The following is a 23998-nucleotide window of genomic DNA, read 5'->3' as shown; positions in this document are numbered from 1 at the left end:
ATGAAAATCAATTATTGTCTCAACCATGGTCCAACGTCGCATTATGACAAAGATTATTTCAATATGATAATCATGGTCAACCATGGTCAATCATGGTCAGCCTTGGTAGCCATGTTCAGCCTTGGTAACCATGTTCAACCATGTTTTATAAAACCAAACATGGCCATCGATGGTCAATCATGGTCAACCATGGTCAAACGTTGCACTGGGACAAAGATTGTCTTGATATGAAAATCAACCACAATTAAACACGGTCAACCATGCTCCAATGTCGCATTGTGACAAGGATTGTCTCAATACGAAATCAACCATGGCTAACCATGTTTATTTTATTGTTATTTTTAGGTTTATAATATTAGTCCCTTGGGTTTATATGATTCCCTTCGGGTCAACCATGTTCGATTGTCGCATTGTGACAAAGATTGTCTAGATATGAAAATCAACCATGGTCAACCATGGTTAATCACATTGAATCATGTTCAACCATATATTTTAAAATAAATCGTTGTCAACCATGGTGAATGATGGTAAACCATTGTCCAACATCGCATTGTGCCAAAGATTGTCTGAATATGAAAATCAATCATTGTCTGAACCATGGTCTAATGTTCCATTATGACAAAGATTGTCATAATATGATAACCATGGTCAATCATGGTCAACCTTGGTCAACCATGTTTTATAAAATCTAATATGGTCATCCATGGTGAATCATGGTCAACCATGGTCGAATGTCGCATTGTGACAAAGATTGTCTTAATATGAAAATCAGTCATGGTTAAACATGGTCAACCATGGTCCAACGTTGCATTGTGACAAAGATTGTCTCAATATGAAAATCAACCATGGTCAACCATGTTTATTTTAGTGTTTATAATATTTATCTTAGGGTTTATACCTTGGGTTTATTATTCTCTTGGGGGTTTATAATATCAATCATGGTCAACAGTGGTCAATCATAGCCAACCATGGTCAATCATAGCCAACCAGGGTCAATTGTGGGCAACCATGGTCGAATGTCACATTATGACAATGATTGTCTCAATATGAAAATCAACCATGGTCAACCATGGTCCAACGTCACATGGTGACAAAGATTGCCTTGATACGAAAATCAATCATGGTAAAGCATGGTTAACCATGGTCCAACATTGCATTGTGACAAGGATTATCTCAATATAGAAACACACCATGGTCAACCATGTTTATTTTAGGGTTTATAATATTTATCTTAGCGTTTATAATAATAATTAATAATAATAATAACATGAATTAATATTTAATATTTAAATATTATTATAAGTATTTTAAAATTACCAAGGTATTACTAAATAATTATTGTTATTAAGATTATTATTATTTATTAATATTACTACTATTATCAAATAAATATTATTATTATATAATTGATTTCTATTAAATAATTTAAAATTAAATTATAGTAAAATTACATTTAATATTAAATGATGAACCACACTCGTTGGTTCGAAACGCGTCGGCCAAAAAATTTCTCTTATGTGATTTCTACTAAAAGACTTTGCTTAATTTATTTACCTTCTCGCCTTTTTTGTTGTTGATTCATTCATTTGTTCTGGTCTGACTCGGTTCTTGTCTTATGGTGAATTTCCCGTGGGGGAAATTGTTGTGTTGGATTCTCTTCCTATCTCAGTCTGCGGCGGGGTCTACTTGGCTTCTAGTAGAAGGTGGTTGTTCGTTGGGGCTCCCAATTCTTGTCTATTCAATGTTAGGTTCATTACGGTGGCCTTTAGTTCAATTTAGATATTGCCTCCGGGGCCTCGACTTCCTTCTAATCTACATCATGAAGCCTAGTCCTCGCTCCTCGCGTGCCCTATCCCAAGCAAGGTGGATGGATCATTTTCTCTTGTAGGTGCTCGGGGTGGCGCATAAATATGGTAGGTGGAAGCTCCAGGCAGGGCACGGGTATAGTGCGTGGTGTTGGGCATGGGGGTCGTACCCGTGGGGGGTCAGGTCTTCGGCCATGTCCATGACGGGCAAAAGCAACAATATGTTAATTCAGAGTGGTCACGGCGTTGGAGGAGGTGGAAGAGGACATGGTCGCAGTCGTGCTATGGCCTCTCGGGGTCGGCACAACAGTCAAGGTCGTCCAGGGTTAGTAGGTCGTGCTCCTTCCACGCATTCCAAGACTTCCACGATGATCATAGACTTGGTTCAATCTGTCATATTGCAGTTAGAAGCTCTTTATAGAGCATGAAGGGAGGAGCATAAGGTCATCATGGCCAAACTTGAACAACTCCAATACTTCCAGTGCCATGTTCGTGAAAGGGTTGTGGTTGTCTAGCGCAAGCAAAATTTGTTGACAGAGAAAGTTGAAAAGTTGGAAGCTTGGCTTGCTTACTTTGAGCATCATGTCAATTGCATGTATCGCCCTCCTCCTCCTCCAGGTGCAGGGCTAGATAATCCTGCTTTAATTACCTTAGACAACTGATTATGATCACTCTTGTCTTTCTTGTTCTTCACGTTTTCTGGTATGTTAGGCCTCTAAAGCTATGGACCTCTTAGTTGGCCATTTTGCCTTTTGTATGATGTATGGTTATCACATTAGTCAACAAGCCTGGTTGGGGTGACACCACATGCATTTTGACATCTTTGTATATGTTTTTTGACTAATAAAAATTCTTCGACTTAAAAATAAAATAAAATAATTATTATTAATTATTATTAAAAAATAATTATTATTATTAATTATAATGGTATTAATAATATTTTTATTATAATAATATTTTTAATATTATTTTTTTTATTATATACTTATCAAATGTAAATACAAATGAAATCTTTAGTTTATGTCAACCATATTAATATTTTCATAAATACAAATGAAATCTTTGATTTATATCAACCATATTAATATTTTCAATGTAATTACATTAATATATTATTATTATTTATATATATAATTCAAGTTTAATATAGTACAATATGATATTTAAATAATAATAAAATTTTATAAATTATTTTAAAAATAATTTGATATTAAATACTTATTTTTAAATTAAATGTGAAGACAGTCGAAATTTAATCTCTACGAAATATTCTTCATACTCTTAATCCTAATGTTTTAGTTATCCGTTTGCACTCTTTGATTTTTAATTTAACAAATCTAATTGAATGGCATTCTCCCTTTCTCAATAATTGTCCCTTTTGTTTCATCCCATCCCTTTATATCATTCCATCTGTACGTTGTTGATGATAACCCAGTTTCAGCCACCACCAACCTGCATTGATGAAACTGGGCATATTCTCACAACTTTACCTTTTGGGAGGTTTACCAACTCCCAAGTTTTATTTTCCTGCAAAGAGTTCATTTCTTCTTCCATTGCTTTCTTCCATTCTTTATTGTGCTTGACTTTACAAGCTTCTTGAAAACAATTAGGTTCACCTTCATTAGTAAAAAAAATATAGTTTGAAGGAGGATACCTTTGTGAAGGCTTATGAGGTCTAGAAGATCTACGAACCCACTATGGTGGTGCATTATCAGGTTGAATCTCCTGTAAAGGTTCTTGCAAGATTCCTTCTTCTTGTTGTGCATCATTTTCCACTTGTCGTTCTTCATGCTCCTGAATTTGCTGTTCATTTTCTTGTATTGGTGGTATGTTTTACTGTTGCTCTTCAAACCTGTCAATAACCTTCTTGACCTCCAACTCACCTACAATCCTTTTGAACATTTCTAACTCATTAAATATGACATCCCTGCTTCTAATAATTTTATGTTTGACTGGATCCCATAGACGATAACCAAAATCTTCATACGCATATCCCAAAATATGCATTTCATAGATTTATCATCTAGCTTAGTTCTATTTTATTTGGGAATATGTACGAATGCTTCACATCCAAAGATTTTCAAGTGAGAATAATTCAAATTGTTACCAATCCAAACTTCTTCAGGGATACCGCAATACAAGGATGTAGTTGGAGATCTATTAATGAGGTAGCAAGCGGTCCTGACTGCTTTTGCCCAAAAATTCTTCTCCAAACATGAATTGGACAACATACTTCGCACATTTTCCATAATGGTGCGATTCATCCTTTCTGCGACACCATTCTGTTGAAGAGTACCATGCACAATCTTCTCATGCTTTATGCCAAACCTGTTACAATATTCCTTAAATGCATTTGAGCAATATTCTCCACCATTATCTGTTCTTAAACACTTCAGCAATTTGTTAGTCTCTCTTTCAACACCGCCATTATATTTTTGTTGGGTTTTGCAGACCTGCATTGTAATGTTTGGCTGCCTGTTGTTTGGGTTATTTCTAGAGCTCCCTATGGGGTACTTTGGTGGGCCTAGGTACCCTATATATTCATGTTTGTTGAGTCATTTGTGGTGCTCCCTATGGGGATCTTGGGTAGGATTGCATGCCCTACGATCTTGTTTCTGGTATTCCATGATTAAGTTTATATGAGATATAAGATATAATTTAGAAATATTGCATATGTAAACAACTTTTATATTAATAGAAACTGGTTGATTTTTTTTTTGAAAAAAAATATAAACAAAGGAATATGTAATCCAAGAACATATATGTAAACAATTTAGTGTATTGATCAATATAATTGGAAGCCAAACACATAAGTAAAACTGTAAAACTATACATGGAAACAAAGGTATTATAAAATCACAATTCTCACAAAACAACACATACATAAACTCGTCAATTCGTATGTGGAGACGAGTGTAATATATTGCAATGCTCGCAGGGCAACATCTATATAATATGCATTCTATATGGGGTTGGTTGTGCATACTGTGCACATGCGAGTGCGCACACATCGAAACATATGACAAGTGGAACCTTACATATATTGCACACTTACAAATGGATGAACTATGGCATGTATGTGTTCAACCGAGCGTTGTCTATGGAGGCCACAATTTTGTCTGAATGGCAAATTTTTCGCTAGAAATTGGTAAGAAAATTCTGCAATTGACTTGCGTCGCAGCTCCTCATTCATTAAACTACTGCTGACATCATCAAACTTCAAGGTCCCTGTAGTTGTTGAAGTGCTCATAGCTACAATTAAATTTTCCCAATTGTTTGGCATAGAACACATCAGCAATATGGCTCTAATTTCATCATCTAAAATGATTTTAACAGAGGCAAGTTGATTAGTAATAATATTAAATGAATTCAAGTGCCCAGCAACTGAAGCACCCTCCTTCATTTTGAGATTATAAAGCTTCTTCATCAAGAACACTTTGTTTGATGCCGTGTTCTTCTCATATAGGTCATGGAGCTTCTTCCATAATCCTTCTACCGTCTTTTCTTCAGACACATTGAAATAAACATTCTTTGCTAAATATTGGCGAATTGTTGCAATCGCCTTTCTATCTAGCTTATTCCACTCTTCATTTGTCATCGACGAGGGTTTCTTTGTTGTGCCCTCAATCAGCAAATACTGATCCTTTAAAATCAGTATATCCTTCATCTGTGATTTCCATAGGGCAAAATTAACCCCACTCAACTTCTCCATATCTGTCACTGTTGTCTCCATTTTCAATCAAATTCACGCCCCAAAACACAAAAACTCCACTTAAAAATAAAATTTTAATTATTACTCTTTAAAATTTAGTAATAATGACCTTCCTCCTTTTTAAAATACCCTTTTCAAAATTCCTGCTCCTTTTGAAAATATACTTTTCAAATTTCCAACATATAATTATATATGTTTCATAATAAATATAAAAACATATATAATGTTTTAACCTTTTCACATTTCACACATACATATGTTGGTTTGAGAAAAAACTTGACGTATACGTGCAAGCTTGATGTAAAAAAAACTTACGAACACCACATTTCAACTCCAATCTCCATGGATCTCCACTTTTCAAACTCCAACAACACGTACGGATCTCCACGTTTCAATATAGGTCCACGACCTTGTTTTTCAATATAGTCAGAGTGCCATTCACTTGGCGAAAAACACAACGTTTCATTCAAAAACCAAGCACATTGACTTAAGGTACCATTGGATCCAGCATGTGTTGGAGGAAGAACAGTGATCCTTGGAAAAGACCCATACAGATAGGAACCCTACTGATATGATCACTAAGATTCTACCACGAAATAAACATGAGTTGTGTAGAGGCATGGTAGGACTCGGTGTGACTTGATGACTCTTATTTGGCTTCAAGTGGGAGAATGTTAAGTGTGAAGCCAAATTCATGAATCACATGCAGGATTCTAGATTCTTCTACACCGCCAGTAGTTTCTAGAATCACATGCAGGATTCTAGATTCTTCAACACCGCCATTAGTTTCTAGATCATTCCAGATCTCCATTTGAATCACATATAGGATTCTAGATCCTTCTTTTGCCTCTATAAATTTGTAATTTCTCTGGCCAAGGAAAGCAAGCCAAGGCCCAAGCCTGTGATGTAATGCAAAGTGATTTCTGTTCTCCAGTTATTGATTTATCTATTCCACTGTTTCTGATTGAGTAATCTTGTTGTTTCTCCATTTGTCTGTCTCTGAAATTATTCTCTGCTTTTGCCTTCTAAGTCTCTAAGTATAAATCTGTTGTGTGTTATGTGTGTAGAAGGTCAACGCTCCCCTTCAACTCCAATCTCCACGGATCTCCACTTTTCAAACTCCAACAACACGTACGGATCTCCACGTTTCAATATAGGTCCACGACCTTGTTTTTCTTGCAGCAACTGTCTTTTAGTTCCAGCGTTCCTCAGCTATTTCCTAGACAGATCCTTCAACAGCTCCAAGGGTAACAACCAACGTTTTAATGAACACTGCCAGAGTAAGGCAATGGCACTAAGCGGCTTGCACAGTGGATATTCGACCCTAGCTCTGATACCAAATTGTTGGCTCCCCATTAATGGCGGTGTAGAAGGTCAACGCTCCCCGTGTGTTTATGGCATGTGCTTAAATCTAGCAATGTGTCTGTTTACTAACACTTGCGGGTTTTGGTGTAACGGCAATCGTGACTCCAACAAGTGGTATCAAAGCCAGAGGTCTCGAGTTCGAAACACACTGGGCTCACGTTGGGGGGGGGGAAGATTGTTGGCTCCCTGTTAATGGCGGTGTAGAAGGTCAACGCTCCCCGTGTGTTTCATGGCATGTGCTTAAATCTAGCGATGTGTCTGTTTACTAACACTTGCGGTTTTTGGTGTAACGGCAATCGTGACTCCAACAAAGGCCGAAACATCTATCCATCCCTTTATTATACAAATTGTCTGTAAGTCACTATGCATCAACTAAATTTAAAAAAAAACAGAAGTGAACTTTTGAGTACAACATTCATTGTCATCTTGCAAAAATGTTGTTCTCTTTTCTTCCCAATTTTCTATGAAACATTTTTAGATTCAACTCACTATGTAAACCATTTGATTGGGCTACAAAATCTTAATGATGTGAAAATAAATACTACTTAGGTCTGAAAACAGTTACAGTTGGGAATTGATAAGGGTGGCATCATCCCTTCTTGTAAGTTTGTTAAACGTTGCATGTCTATACCACAAAACGCCTTAAAATATTCATTTCGTCCACTGGTAAAACACTCTGGTGAAACAAAAAAAACCAGAAAATTGCCCACCAGCCCCCCCTTGACGCATTAAGATATTGATATTTATTTCCATACGCAACTTAAACCAACTTTGAAAAATATCAAATAGCTGTTTCAAATAGCTGTGGAGAGCAGGCGTGGACAAAATGGAGGTCGACTTTATGAAGCCCTTAAATAATCGAGATTTTCCTTACCTAACTAGATTCCTCTTATATAGTTTTTTTTTCCGTTACGTGATAGTACACGACGTCGTGATTGCTTTTATTATTTGGAGTTGACACTGAGAGCCCAATGAACGTTCTTCATTATTATTTATTTATTTAATTTTTCCTAACTGAAATGTCATACATGTGCACGCTTTTAAGCTTAATTGAACTTAATTAATATATAATTACCTATGATATAGTTTTCTCCTGTTGCGTGATATTACATCGACGTCATAAATGTTTTTATTAGTTGGAGTTAACAGTGAGAGCACGATGAACGTTCAATATTATTATTTATTTAGTTTAAATTACAATTTTCTTCCCCATGAAAGGGAATACACATGCACGCTCATTTTGTACTTAATTAAATATATAATTATATGTAAAGGTATACCCCATTAATCTCCATTAACATTAATATGACATGCATGCACTGATAACGTTAATACAATACACACATCAATTTCTACACAAGGCTCCTAATTGCTCCACTTCTAAGAGTAAAGACATAACCTGTAGTAGATCTTCTTTTGCCTAAATCACTTGCATAATCAGTATCTACATATCCGCAGACTAATCCTTCACTACCACTAATGACGATGCAATGGTCACTTGTGCCTCTTAGATATCGAAGCACCCATTTCACTGCTCGCCAATGTTCTTCACCTGGATTTGCCATGAACTTGCTGACAACTCCAACTACATGTGAAATGTTAGGTCTTGTAGATACCATTGCATACATTAGGTTGCCTACAACATTTGCATATGGTACATGAGACATATACTGCTTTTCTTCATCAGTAACTAATCCTACTGAGCCAGAGAGGGATCTCTCAATTTTTTTATCAATGAATATCTTTAAAGAACAATTTTTTTAGGCTAGATATGTAAGTTTGTTTGAGTTGTTGTGAATTTAGGTTTTTTAGGCCCATCCGTCTTAATTTCTCCCTCTTTCCTTTAGATCGAAAAGAGCAACTAATAGCTCAACTCATCTCTATATTAATTTAAATGCTAATACATTATAATCATAATTAATTTGGTCAAATATAGTGAACATGAATATCATGTTGAACCATGATAATTAATAGACATTATGTTTAAAATTCTTACAATTAAGCATATACACACTAGAGTCATCATGATGACATAGACAAAGATATTTAATATTTGCAGTCGATGTATAAATAGTCAACCATGGTCAATGATAATCAACCATATCTTTACCATACTAAATGGTAGTCAACATTGTTCATTCATAGTCATCCTTAGTCAAATATGGTCAATCATACTCAATGATAGTCAACACTGTTCACTCAAAGTCATCCTTAATCAAACATGATCAATTATGGTCAACTATGGTCAATCATGGTCAAACATGTTCAATTGCCTTATTGTGACAAAGGTTGCCTGGATATAAAAATCAACCATGTTTAATCATGCTCAATCATGGTCAACCATTTTTTATAAAATCAATCGTTGTCAACCATGGTTAATGATGCTCAAACATTGTCCAATGTCGCATTGTGACAAAGATTTTCTGAATATGAAAATCAATCATTGTCTCAACCATGGTCCAATGTCGCATTATGACAAAGATTGTCATAATATGATAATCATGGTTAACCATGGTCAATCATGGTTAAACTTGGTCAACCATGGTCAACCATGTTTTATAAAATTAAACATGGTCATCCATGGTCAATCATGATCAACCATGGTCGAACGTCGCATTATGACAAAGATTGTCGTGATACGAAAATCAACCATAGTTAAGAATGGTCAACCATGGTCCAACGTCACATTGTGACAATAATTGTCTCAATATGAAAATCAACCATGGTCAACCATGTTTTTTTAGTGCGTATAATATTTATCTTAGGGTTTATAATATTATTCCCTTTGGTTGAATATTTTCCCTTGGGGTTTTAATATTAATCCCTTGGATTTATAATATCAACCATGGTCAATCATAACCAACCACAGTCAAACATGGTCAGCCATGGTTAACAATGGTCCAATGTCGCATGGTGACAAAGATTGTCTTGATATGAAAATCAATCATGGTAAAGCATGGTCAACCATGGTCCAACGTTCCATTGTGACAAGGATGATCTCAATACGGAAATCCACCATGGTCAACCATGGTCCAACGTCGCATGGTGACAAAGATTTTCTCGATATGAAAATCAATCATGGTAAAGCATGGTCAACCATGGTCCAATGTTCCATTGTGACAAGGATTATCTCAATATGGAAATCCACCATAGTCAACCATGTTTATTTTAGGGTTAATAATATTTATCTTAGCGTTTATATACCTTAGGTTTATAATTTGTATCCCTTGAGCTTCTATTATCAATCCCTTGAGTTTATTAATCTAAGGGTTCATATTCCTAGGGTTTAATATTATTCCCTTAGGTTTATAATCTCTTGGGTTTTTAGTATATGAAAATCAACCATGGCCCAACATCACATTATGACAAGGATTGTCTCAATATGAAAATCAACCATGGTAAACCATGTTTATTTTAGTGTTTATAATATTTATATTAGGATTTATATACCATGGATTTATAATATTATTCCCTTGGGTTCATAATCTCTTGGGGTTTTAGTATTAATCCCTTGGGTTTATAATATCAATCCCTTGGGTTTATAATAGCAATCATGGTCAACCATGGTCAATCATAGTCAACCATGGTCAATCATGTTGAACCATGTTTGAATGTCGCATTGTGACAATGATTGTCTCAATATGAAAATCAACCATGGTCCAACATCGCATGGTGACAAAGATTGTCTCGATATGAAAATCAATCATGGTAAAGCATGGTCTTACGTTGCATTGTGACAAGGATTATCTCAATATGGAAATCCACCATGGTCAACCATGTTTATTTTAGGGTTTATAATATTTATCTTAGCGTTTATATACCTAGGGTTTATAACTTTTATCCCTTGGGGTTTATTATTCGCTTACGTTTATAATATCAATCCTTAGGTTTATTAATCTAAGGGTTCACATTCTTATGGTTTAATATTATTCCCTTAGGTTTATAATCCCTTGGGATTTTAATATTAATCCCTATGATTTATTATTCCCTTGGGTTTATAATATCGATCATGGTCAACCATGTTTTATAAATTCAATCACAGTCAACCATTGTCAAACATATTTTATAAAATCAATTGTGGTCAACCATGTTTAATCATGACCATTCATGCTCCTACGTTGCATTGTGACAAAGATTGTCTCAATATGAAAATCAATTATTGTCTCAACCATGGTCCAATGTCATATTATGACAGATTATTTCAATATGATAATCATGGTCAACCATGCTCAGCCTTGGTAACCATGTTCAGTCTTGGTAACCATGTTCAACCATGTTTTATAAAACCAAACATGGCCATCGATGTTCAATCATGGTCAACCATGGTCAAACGTCGCATTGGGACAAAGATTGTCTTGATATGAAAATCAACCATAATTAAGCATGGTCAACCATGCTCCAAACGTCGCATTGTTACAAGGATTGTCTCAATACGAAATCAACCATGGCCAACCATGTTTATTTTATTGTTATTTTTGGGTTTATAATATTAGTCCCTTGGGTTTATATTATTCCATTCGGGTCAACCATTTTTGATTGTCGCATTATGACAAAGATTGTCTAGATATGAAAATCAACCATGGTCAACCATGGTTAATCACGCTCAATCATGGTAAACCATATATTATAAAATAAATCGTTGTCAACCATGGTGAATGATGGTAAACCATTGTCCAACATCGCATTGTGCCAAAGATTATCTGAATATGAACATTATTCATTGTCTCAACCATGGTCTAATGTTGCATTATGACAAAGATTGTCATAATATGATAACCATGGTCAACCATGGTCAATCATAGTCAACCTTGGTCAAATGTTTTAAAAAATTTAATATGGTCATCCATGGTCAATCATGGTCAACCATGGTCGAACGTCGCATTGTGACAAAGATTGTCTTGATATGAAAATCAGTCATGGTTAAACATGGTCAACCATGGTCCAATGCTACATTGTGACAAAGATTGTCTCAATTTGAAAATCAACCATGCTCAACCATGCTTATTTTAGTGTTTATAATATTTATCTTAGGGTTTATACCTTGGGTTTATAACATTAGTCCCTTGGGTTTAATATTATTCCCTTGGGATTTGAGTATTAATCCCTTGGGTTTATTATTCCCTTGGGGGTTTATAATATCAATCATGGTCAACAGTGGTCAATCATAGCCAACCATGGTTAACCATGGTCAATCATAGCCAACCAGGGTCAACTGTGGTCAACCATGGTCGAATGTTGCATTATGACAATGATTGTCTCAATATGAAAATCAACCATGGTCCAACGTCACATGGTGACAAAGATTGCCTTAATTCGAAAACCAATCATGGTAAAGCATGGTTAACCATGGTCCAACATTGCATTATGACAAGGATTATCTCAATATGGAAACACACCATGGTCAACCATGTTTATTTTAGGGTTTATAATATTTATCTTAGCGTTTATAATAATAATAATAATAATAATTAAATAATAATAATATGAATTAATATTTAATATTTAAATATTATTATAAGTATTTTAAAATTACCAAGGTATTATTAAATAGATAATTATTGTTATTAAGATTATTATTATTTATTAATATTACTACTATTATCAAATAAATATTATTATTATATAATTGATTTCTATTACATAATTTAAAATTAAATTATTATAAATTACATTTAATATTAAATGATGAACCACACTGGTTGGTTCGAAATGCGTCGACCAAAAATTTTATCTTATGTGATTTCTATCGAAAGACTTTGCTTAATTTATTTACCTTTTCGCCTTTTCTGCCATTGATTCATTTGTTTGTTCTGGTCTGACTCAGTTCTTGTCTTATGGTGAAGTTTTCGTGGGGGGAATTTTTGTGTTGGATTCTCTTCCTATCTCAGTCTGTGGCGAGGTCTGCTTGGCTTCTAGTGGAAGGTGGTTGTTCATTGGGGCTCCCAACTCTTGTCTATTTAGTGCTGGGTTCATTACGGTGGCCTTTGGTTCAGTTTAGATATTGCCTTCGAGGCCTCGAATTCCTTCTCATCGACATCATGAAGCCTAGTCCTCACTCCTCGCATGCCCTGGCCCAAGCAAAGGTGGAAGGCTCATTTGCTCTTGTAGGTGCTCGGGGTGGCGCATAAAATATGGTAGGTGGAAGCTCCAGGCAGGGCACGAGTACAGTGTGTGGTGTTGGGCATGGGGGTCGTGGTACCTGTGGGGGGCTCAGGTCTTTGGCTGTGTCCATGAGGGGCAAAAGCAACAATATGTTAATTCAGAGCGGTCACGGCGTTGGAGGAGGTGGAAGAGGACATGGTTACAGTCGTGCTATGGCCTCTCGGGGTCGGCACGACAGTCAAGGTTGTCCAGGGTTAGTAGGTCGTACTCCTTCCAGGCATTCCAAGACTTCCACAATGATCATAGACCTGGTTCAATCTGTGATAGTGCAGTTAGAAGCTCTTGATAGAGCCTGAAGGGAGGAGCATGAGGTCGTCATGGCCAAACTTGAACAACTCCAATACTTCTAGTGCCATGTTCGTGAAAGGGTTGTGGTTGTCTAGCGCAGGCAAAATTTGCTGACAGAGAAAGTTGAAAAGTTGGAAGCTTGGCTTGCTTACTTTGAGCATCATGTCATTTGCCGGTATCGCCCTCCTCCTCTTCCAAGTGCAGGGCCAGATAATCCTGCTTTAATTACCTTAGACAACTGATTATGATCACTCCTGTCTTTCTTGCTCTTCTAGTTTTCTGGTATGTTAGGCCTCTAAAGCTATGGACCTCTCAAGTGGCCATATTGCTTTTTGTATAATGTATGGTTATCACGTTAGTCAACAAGCCTAGTCGAGGTGACACCACATGCATTTTGACATCTTTGTATATGTTTTTGACTAATAAAAACTCTTCAACTTAAAAATAAAATAAAATAATAATTAATAATTATTATTAAAAAATAATAATAATAATTATTAATTATAATAATATTTTTTATTATAATAATTTGTTTTATTATTATATACTTATAAAATGTAAATACAAATAAAATTTTAAGCTTATATCAACTATATATAATTCAAATTTAATATAGTACAATATGATTTTTTTTTTTTCATCTAGGTGGAAAAACCTATCAACTCAGGGGTCAAAACTAACAGTGAGTACAGCGATCTCTAGCTGATATTTAAATGATAATAAAATTTTATATAAATTATTTTAAAAATAATTTGATATTAAATATTTATTTTTACATTAAAGGTGAACACTGTCGAAATTTAATCTCTACGAAATATTCTTCATACTCTTAATCCTAATTATCCGTTTGCACTCTTTGATTTTTAATTTAATAAATCTAATTGAATGGCATTCTCCCTTTTTCGATAATTGTCCCTTTTGTTTCATCCCACCTCTCTCTATCATTCCATCTGTACGTTGTTGATGATAACCAGTTTCAGCCACCACCAACCTGCGTTGATGAAACTGGGCATATTCTCACAACTTGCGATGGGTCTACCTCCCCCAAATAGCTATTAGATTTGATGAATGATTCTTTGGTGAACGTTTTGTTGTTTCAAGATTATTTGATTTGATTTGATTTGGGATTAATAGAGTGGTCGGCAATAAAATTATTAAAGCGGTTTCCACTTTAATAACTGTTTTCACAGTAATTAAATTGATTGATAATTATTTTAATAAAGCGATATATTTATTAGGTTGATAATTACATTAATATTATTTATAGTTAAATATTGAAAATTATGGTGAATTATGTTATTTTTGTTAAACAAGTTTAATTTTGGTTAATTATAGTTATAAAAGCTTAATCATTCTTGTCTATCTTCATCATGGTTAAATATGGTCACCAATTTAAATATGGTCAACATAGTTATTTATGGTCATGTTTAGTCCATTATAATTTATTATTTACATCTTTACTCAACTATGGTAATCATTGTCAACCATAGTTGACCATGGTCAATTAAGATCAACCATTATAAACCAAGGTCAACATTATCAACTCTTTTGAACCGTTAATGTAACATTAACTGTAGTAACAATCATCAACATTAAAGTAACATTTTTACATTAATGTAACATAAATACCATGTTACATTAATGGTTGACCATGGTCAACTTAATGAAATTTGTTCAACCTCTTCAAATGTGGTCAACCTCATCAACCCTCTTCAACTATAGTCAACCATCATTAAGCCTCAACAACCATCGACAAGCTTGGTCAACCATTGTCAATCCTAGTCAACATCAACAACCACTTTTGACCATAGTGAGTCGACAATAACCATAGTCAACTAGCAAAACTATATTATTAAATGTGGTTGATATATGAGGATGGGCAATGTTTTCTATCTTTGAGCCGAGAGGCTCATTCTACAACCTAACATGATGGTGATGTGTAAGTATGTTTGTGCTTTGTGGAGTTGACAAGTATCCTCTTAAACAAAATATTCTCTAAATGAAAAAACAAAAATGAATATGCTATGCATGTTTAGTTAGTTTTTTGTATGACCTAATATAATTTCATGTAAAATAATTTAAAGTAAAAAAATGTTCTAGTAAGGAGTTTAACCTTATGTAATCTATATAGCATTAAAAAATATAATTTAAACAATGTAATCTATATAACATTTAAAAGTACAATTTAAACAATGAAAATTTGCAAATATTTTCGAGTCCATAGGCTCATTCTACAACCCAATATGAAGGGATGTGTAAGTATGTCTATCCGCCCATCGCTCTTTTTTCTAAATAGAAAAATAATGTTGACTATCATTAAAAAAAAAAAGAATATGTTGTAAAATAATTAAAAGTCAAAAAAATGAGTAGGTAAGTTGTTTAAATCTTATACTTTTTAAAAATATTTTAACAAAAGATTTAAATAAACTATTTGAAGATATGTATGAACTAATTTATGTCCATATCAACTTCATATATACTATATATAGAAAAACATTTACAAAAATAAAATATTTTAATGTGATATAAAAAAATATTCAATGTGGATTATCAATAAAATATTTTAATAGGAATTAATATTGACATATACTTAAAAATATATTAATAATAAAAAAACCAATTTTAATTTGCATGATAAAATGTGTGGATGTACATGTTATGTAAAATATTATAACGTCAATTACATATATATTATATATTATTTAATTTTTTTATATGTATATATCATGAAAAATTAAGTTTTTATGGTTAAAACGTTTATTTGGCCCTATACATATTCTATTTAGTATTCAAACATACAATTTAAACACTGCAAATTAACACATTGTATTTTGCACTCTAAAGAAGTTTGCACATAAAGAAATTTGATCCCTCTTGACTCATGTTAGATCCGTACTTAAGATGGATCTATGCCAGTGTACTCTAAAAGAAGTTTTTACCTGAAGAAATTTAATCCCCCTGGGCTCATGTTAGATCCATACTTAAGATGGATTCCCTCTCGACTCATGTTAGATACGTACTTAAGGTGGATCTATGTTGGTGTACTCTAAAAGAAGTTTTTACATGAAGAAATTTAATCCCTCTCGGCTCATGCTAGATCCAAAGTTAGATAGATCTAGGCTACTTTATTGGCCAATCAACATAAAAATAAGACGAATCAACATATATCAACCACATTTACTCATATAACTAGTACAACCACATTAAAAATATTAATATGGTTGATATAGTCGAAGGATTTATAAATATAACAAAAAAAAAACTATTGCAACACGAAAAATGCCTTACCAATGTACTAATACAACTAGTACAACCACATTAAAAATATTAATATGGTTGATATAGTCGAAGGATTTATAAATATAACAAAGAAAAACTATTGCAACACGAAGAATGCCTTACCAATGTACACATTTACCTTATTAACCATGTATAAAAAGGTTATGGGTTAACTTTAACTTGAGAAAAACAAGAGCCACTTTGCTAAATAAAATTTGCTTATAATCTCAAATCTGTAGAAAATTGGTGGGTGGAACCATGTTGCAAGAATCTAATTTAATTTGAGAAAAAAAAATGAATTACACATCTCATCGTAAAATGGACCGTTTTTGCTAAATAAAAATTGTTTATATATTAATTTCCACATCTAATTAGAATATGAACTTATTAGAATTCGAATAATTTCACAGTTTTTGCTAAATAAAAATTGTTTATATATTAATTTCCACATCTAATTAGAATATGAACTTATTAGAATTCGAATCATTTCAAATACCTAGGAAATTGGTGGGTAGGAAACCACGAATCTAATTTTTTAAATTTGTTAAAAGTCAATGCAACCTAACAAATTGGGTAACACACTATAACTATTGATAAACATTAAGACTAAGCATATGCTTAGCATATTCCCTTGAGAATCAATCTAAGTTATCAATTAAAAAAAAATCAATAAATCTTCATCCACTTTAAATTGAAATAAAAAATCTTCCAACCATTATACTAATATCTATATTATTAAATTATAATTTCACTAATATAATGATGCCAATATTTATATTTTTAGTTTCATTTTAAATTTATAATTTTTAAAGGAATAGTGGGAGGGCTGAAGAATTGCGGCCCACAAAAAAATAGCTGGAATCTAAACCAAAAAAATCAAACACTTATAAGACACCTAAAATTATGAAATTTAATTGCTTTTACATAAATTTAAAAAACACTTTGGCAGATTTTTTCAAAATATGATCAAAATTTTGATAACTTTGTAGACAAAAATGCATTCTTAAATCACAAATTATTTTTTAAATTCTTTTTGCCAGAAACTTAATGCCTATAATACTAGCATATCAACTCATTAAGTAACGAAAAAAATACGCATCTACATTAAAATTAAATTATATAGATTCAATGAATACCACATATTAACATCGGTTACGACTGCACGGCTGATTTTACAGGGTTACCACAGGCTATCCCATCCATGTCGGTGGCCGTAATTAGTCATCATCGTATCTATTGAGTACTGGTCATGGTCTCTGATAATGTCAGTTTGCAACTTCTAACGAAAGTGGGATACAGAGCACCTTCGTCTTCCTCACATCACCTCACCCAACGAGAGGATTTCAGAATTTCGCTTGTCTATCAACACCTTCGTCTTCCCACTTCTCTTAACCCAACACAGGATTGACAGTTTTCCCTTTCGATGGCAATTTTGCAGTCCGTCTCCTCCCCTTCCTCTGGAAAACAGATGAATGGATCCCCCTTGACAAATGCATGCGCCTCAACTTCTCAATCAGCAGTTTATGATGTATTCGTGAGTCACCGAGGCCCTGATGTGAAGAAGTCGTTGGCCAGCATCCTTTACCATTCACTGCAACATATGGGACTGCGTGTGTTTCTCGACTCGGGCGAATGTGAGTTGGGTGATTACTTTCCAGACAAAATACATCACGCCATTTGCTCTGCTTCTGTTCACATCGCCATTCTCTCGGAGAACTATGCCCATTCTCCCTGGTGTTTGGCCGAGCTCGCCTTAATGTTGGCAACTGATGCAAAGATTGTTCCGGTGTTTTATCATGTTCCGCCCTCTGTCCCTCGTCACTGCGCGGGATCGTATGCTGAAGCATTTCGCAAACATGAATTGAAAGGTAGATACGGCAAGGAGCAGATTGATGAATGGAAAGCAGCCCTCCATAAAGCTTCCCTATACTCTGGTTGGGAATTCAATGAGCATAACGAGTAAGCATTATCAATACCCGGCTTTATTTGGTCCTCTGCTGATGCTGTTGTTTGTATAATTTTTAACCCTCCTCTGTAATCCTTTTATATGCACAAAATGTCTTTCTATGCACATAAAAAAATGATTCTAGTAAGTAAAGAAGCACTGAAAGTAGAACTCAACATAGATTCCAGTTGATTAGATTCCGGATTATCACACGATCTTCATGTAAATATGTCCAGTGACCAGGGTAAGCTGTGGAAGAACATAGTCGACACAGTATTAACAGAGGTGAGGAGGAGATCATCTTTAGAAGTTGCCGAACACCCAGTCGGGCTTGACCAAGCTGTGGATGACTTCAACAAAAGAATGGCAGAGTTTGCGCAAGAGAGGGAGAAGTATCCAAACATTGTAGGAATAGTGGGGATGGGCGGGTCCGGAAAAACAACACTGGCCAGGCACTTGTTCAACATCCACCACTCTACATTTCATGCCTCATGTTTTCTATTTGATGTGCGTGAAGCATCTGCTAACAATAAATTACCAGCTCTCCAAAGAAAACTATTAAAAGAGCTACTGCATGTTGATTACGACATTGACAGCGTCAGTCAAGGAAAGGAGTTTCTCAGATCTGGTTTTGCAGCAGCTGAGACTAGTCGCTTTCTTATAATTCTAGATGACATCGATCATAATGAGCAAGTAGACGCCCTCTTAGCAAAAAATGTTCTGAGATCTGATAGTTTGATAATAATTACTTCCCGTGACAGGAGCCTGTTTAGAAGGAACCCCGAGGCCATGCTCTATGAGATGAAGTCAATGGATGAGAATCATGCCAGAGAGCTCTTTTGTTTGCACGCCTTCCGCCATAGCAGCCCAGTTAGTGGATTTGAAGATCCAGTAGAGGGTTTCTTGAAAACTTGCGATGGCTTGCCTTTATCGATCAAAGTGTTGGGCGGACATCTTTTTGGGATATCTGACAAGAAAGAATGGGGATTAGAACTGCAGAAATTGTCCAAAGTGCCGAATAAAGACATCAAGCGCAAACTTCAAGTAAGTTATGATGCACTGGAGCGGGACGAGAGGAAGATGTTCTTGGACATTGCCTGCTTCTTCATCGGCTACCCGAAAGATACGGCCATACAGATATGGAATGCTTCAGGATGGAGCGGTGAGCAGGGTCTTCAAACCCTTAAATACAAGAGCTTAATTGAAGTGCAGAATGGGGGAACCCTAGCAATGCATAATCTGCTCCGAGATTTAGGAAGGGACATGGCAGCTGCTGATCAAAATATTACCCCGCTTCTTTGGAGGCTCCAGGATATAAATCCTTTGGTAAGATTCTTGAATCTAAATTTAAATCTACGCTTCCCTTGTAAAGTTTTCAGGCAGATATTTATTTAAATTGTTTTGAGATGTTACGCTACTATAGTTTTAAATTCGATTATGTTACTCGCAATGCAATTTTTGACACTGTTTTCTATATGCAGCAAAAAAAGGGGTTTCGGCGTGTTCTTAGTAGCAGCCACAGTTTTCGGAGCTTTCTTCACCTGCGATGTCCTCTTGAAAAGCCACAAATATTGCACAAAAGTTTGAGAGACTTGGGCAAGAATAAGAACATCCCTGCAAAGGACCACAGCGGCCCTGCGGTAGAATTCTCAAGAGTCGATTTCTTCCTAGGAAATGATTGTCTTCAACCCGAAGTTTTGAAATCATCGAGAGACTTGCTATGGCTCAAGTGGGAGAATTGCCCTTACAAATCCATTCCTTCATGGATTCCTATGAACAGCTTACGACATTTAGAAATTATCCAGGGAGAGCTCAAAGACTTGTGGCAGGGTACTTCGGAGGTATTTAATCTTTTCAATTTATGACACCTTATTCTTTTTTTCAAACCTGCAATTGATATTTTCTGATGAAAACTAAGATGTGCAAATTTCAGGCTCCTTTGCAGCTGAGAGAGCTGATTATCCGGTGGAACCCGTTGACAGCATTGCCAGTGCGATTTGGAAGTTTGACAAACCTGGAGCATATAGGCTTCCATGGTTGCGACCGGTTGTTGATGTTACCAAAATCGTTTAGTTCTCTAACACAGCTTCAATATCTTGATCTAAGTGAGTGTAAAAGTCTCAGGATTGAGCCATGTAACCTATCTTTTGGACAGACTCAATCCGATTCGCTGAGGACGCTTCGTCTGCTCGGAACTAATGTCAGTAAGGAAGTAGTAAATCAAATTGTAAAATTAAATAGCTTGGAATGCCTGACTATAGGAAGCGATTCATTGACAAGTTTACCATCTTCTCTGGGGAACTTGACACTTTTAAGTGTGCTCTGCATAGGAGGCTGCAAAAGGATGAAGTTTTTACCCCCATCTATGCGGAAATTGGGTCTGTTAACAAATTTAACCATACGGAGCTCTGGCGTGGAGCATCTTCCAGAAGAAATATTTGGAGAGCTCACTAATCTTCAAGCTTTGGAGGTGGAGGACTGTCCAATAACCGACCTGACTTTTACAAATTCAAAGGCAAAAGGGTTTGGAGGCTCAGAGCAAGAAATTCCCTGTCTGAACAAATCTAATGGGGCGTTCAATACTTTGCCCTTTTCCATCACGGAGTGTATGTGTATGTGTAGCCTTCAAAATATAACTCTACGGAACACAAAAGTAAGGACAATATCAATCAATGAGGACTTTTGCCCCAGACTTCAAACTCTCAACCTTGGAGAGAACGGAGATTTAGTTGAAGTCGATTTAACCCTCCCCTCAAAGCTGGAAAGCCTCTGTCTCTCGGGCTGTAGCAGATTGAAGAGGATATCTGGGATTTCCGATCTGGCAAAGCTTAAAGAGCTGGCGATAAGTGGGTGCTGCGAGCTGGAAGAGCTTCCAAGTCTGGCGCGTCTCAGTGCCCTGGAGCGGTTTACGGCCGATAAATGTTGGAAGCTGCAAAATACTGGTGGCGTTGAAAAGCTGGAACGATTGAAAGATTTCAGGTTTTTAGCTGACAATGGAGCCGTATGGAATTGCTTTCATGACTTGCAGGTAATTAATTAACAATGCGATCACTGTAAGGGCAAAAACCAAATAGACTATGTAGGCGCATGAATTTTGCATCTGATTTTCCACAATAAGTTTATATGGCCAAATATTTAATCTAATGTGTGAGATTATTGCAGAGAATACCGTCGCAGCAGATGATTTTAGGAGGGAGAGCAGGGGCAGTAGCAGGAGTGGGTGTGGAGTCGATTGATTTAAGTGCATCGGACTTTTCTGATGGAACAGCGAAGGACTCCTTTACCGTGATTCAACAAGAGTATGTGACAGGAGGGGATACATTGGTCAATGTATGGAATTCGTCGTGCACAAGTGTTGTGATGATAATATGCTTTGTGATCGAGTCTTTCAGCGAAAATAGTTGGGTCAGGTTTTGGGGGTTTCCGGGTGTATTAGATCTAGATGGCGCTGTATGGATCAAAGCAGGAGAGTGGATAATTGCCAGTGTGTTCGCCATAGAAAAAACCTCTGCCTGGAAGAAGGATATCGCAAACTTGAAAAGACTTCAGGTTCTGCTTTCCAAATCCCCTCATTATAAATTGAAAAAGGCATTCATAACCATGGTGAACAAAGGAGGAGAAGATAAGATCGCTGAAATCCTCAACAAAATATTTGTTTCGATGAAGAACACACGAGCACCAGAGGATTCTGGATCAGCCTTTACACTGCAAGACGGCGTGAAAGGTAGAGAATGCTATCATTAAATCAATTTTATATTGTTTCTTATTTTACAAATGAAAAGGGACATGAATTTGGCAGATTTGTCAAAAAATTTAATGGCAGCCAATCCATTGATTTCTCCCCCCCCCCTCACCCATTACATTATCAGTCTAGGGTTCTAATAATCAGTCTGGGGAAAACTGGAGCTTTTTCATTTTGCATTACTGTGGTGGATGTAAACTGCACTGTTTTTAATATATTGGTGCACTGATTTATTAATGTGGAAAGAATATTGTTTTATTATTTATTTCCCATATTTTCCAATGTTTTAAACAATATTTTAGATACTGTAATGTTCTGCTTCAAAAGCTATATCTGTCTGACACATATCTTGTTATTACCATGAAATGCATCCTCTTTCTAAGAATATCAACATGTATTGAACAATAATACCAGTATGTATGTTATAAATGGCTGAGATAAAAGATAAAAAATGACAACCATGATGTGAATAACGCATGATGATTATTCAAGCAAAGCCTATTTCAGATGCAGGATGTTGTTCTGGTTAATTAGGATGAGTTTAGACACCTTGTAAGTTTCAGACATAATATTATTAAATATAGTAGCCTAAATTGAAAAGGATAAGTTTCAGAGACATAATATTATAAAACATAGTCAAACTAGAAAGACAAGTTTACAGAGCCGAATTTAACGGTATACAACATTAAAATAATACTACATAATCCAAGTTTTGTCGAAGGTTACGAACGGTTGTTATTTCCTTTGAACGTTCTGAAGTAAAATACCATGCAACGACGCAAGCGAAATGGCGCATGTAATTTCATTCCAATGAACCAAAGAAGAAATGCAGATCGAAAAACCATTGTCGAAAATGCTGGAGCCAAGTAGTTATTGCGTATGGATTGCGTGGTTGAAATTTCAGCAAGACGAAAACCAGAAATATGTCCCACATACTACTACCGCATTGGCATTCTTCTGTGGCTGCACCTCGATTTAACTTCGTGTGATATTTTTTAATCTCATCTCAACTTGATATCTTATATTGTTAATAATCTATTAGCTGAATTATTTTTTGTGTTTGATTTTAATAAATATTATTGGTATAGGTATGAAGCATGAATATGCTTATGCTATGTGGATATCCACATATCGCTCTCCTAATTTACTATTCTAGATAATTAATTAACACTCCCACACAAGTTGTGATTATTCTGATCAAATTTAGGGTTAATTTTAAGTTTGCTTATTTAATTCTTAATTTTGACTTATAATTATTAAATTATATTTAAATATAATTATTAGTATTGACTTTCCAATAAAAACTATGTGGAATTTTGATTGAGCAAGATTAAGTATTATTATTTTATTATTTTATATCTCTTTACCGTGTTAAGTTGTCTTCGAATGTATTCGAGGACAAGGCAATGGGCAAAGAATTATGACATAGATGAAGTGGGTAACAATTAAGAGGGTGTCGTTGGCATTGGGGAGTGAGGGAGGTCAAGGGGAAGGGTCACTTTGATTATTATTTTTTCGGGAATTTTGGAAGTGAGAGGTAGTATTTAGAAAGGGAAAAAAATTAGGTGAGGAGATTGAGGAGAGAGTATTCAAATTAATTTGTGGTAGGAGGGTGTTGAATTTATTTTGGATACACTATGTAGTTGGATTTGGGCTCAGAGGGTTTGGGTTAGGAGGTAGGATAAATTTTCTTATTTGGG

The 23998-nt window shown here is 35.2% G+C and overlaps 1 protein-coding gene across 1 annotated transcript; it reads left to right on the top strand.

Moving 5' to 3' along the window:
• Window positions 1-17858: 17858 nt before the first annotated feature.
• On the top strand, window positions 17859-22535 carry LOC149208944 (disease resistance protein Roq1-like). Its single transcript, XM_089396223.1, has 5 exons — window positions 17859-18570; window positions 18793-19882; window positions 20038-20397; window positions 20490-21584; window positions 21719-22535. Exons 1-5 carry the CDS (start codon window positions 18035-18037, stop codon window positions 22298-22300), a joined length of 3663 nt encoding a protein of 1220 aa, XP_089252349.1. The 5' UTR covers window positions 17859-18034; the 3' UTR covers window positions 22301-22535.
• The last annotated feature ends 1463 nt before the right edge of the window (window positions 22536-23998 follow it).

The sequence above is a fragment of the Pinus tabuliformis genome, chromosome 1_2 (genome assembly GCF_031772625.1).
Source record: "Pinus tabuliformis cultivar Carrire ecotype Pingquan chromosome 1_2, CPIR1, whole genome shotgun sequence".
Classification (NCBI taxonomy): domain Eukaryota; kingdom Viridiplantae; phylum Streptophyta; class Pinopsida; order Pinales; family Pinaceae; genus Pinus; species Pinus tabuliformis.
The sequence above is the reverse complement of the archived record's forward strand: the minus strand, read 5'-3'. Positions and strand labels throughout refer to the sequence as shown.

Coding starts and splice junctions, on each gene's coding strand:
- LOC149208944 (XM_089396223.1), top strand. CDS start 18,035: ATGGCAATTTTGCAGTCCGTCTCCTCCCCTTCCTCTGGAAAACAGATG. Junction 19,883..20,037: donor TCCAGGATATAAATCCTTTG/GTAAGATTCTTG, acceptor TTCTATATGCAG/CAAAAAAAGGGGTTTCGGCG. Junction 21,585..21,718: donor ATTGCTTTCATGACTTGCAG/GTAATTAATTAA, acceptor AGATTATTGCAG/AGAATACCGTCGCAGCAGAT.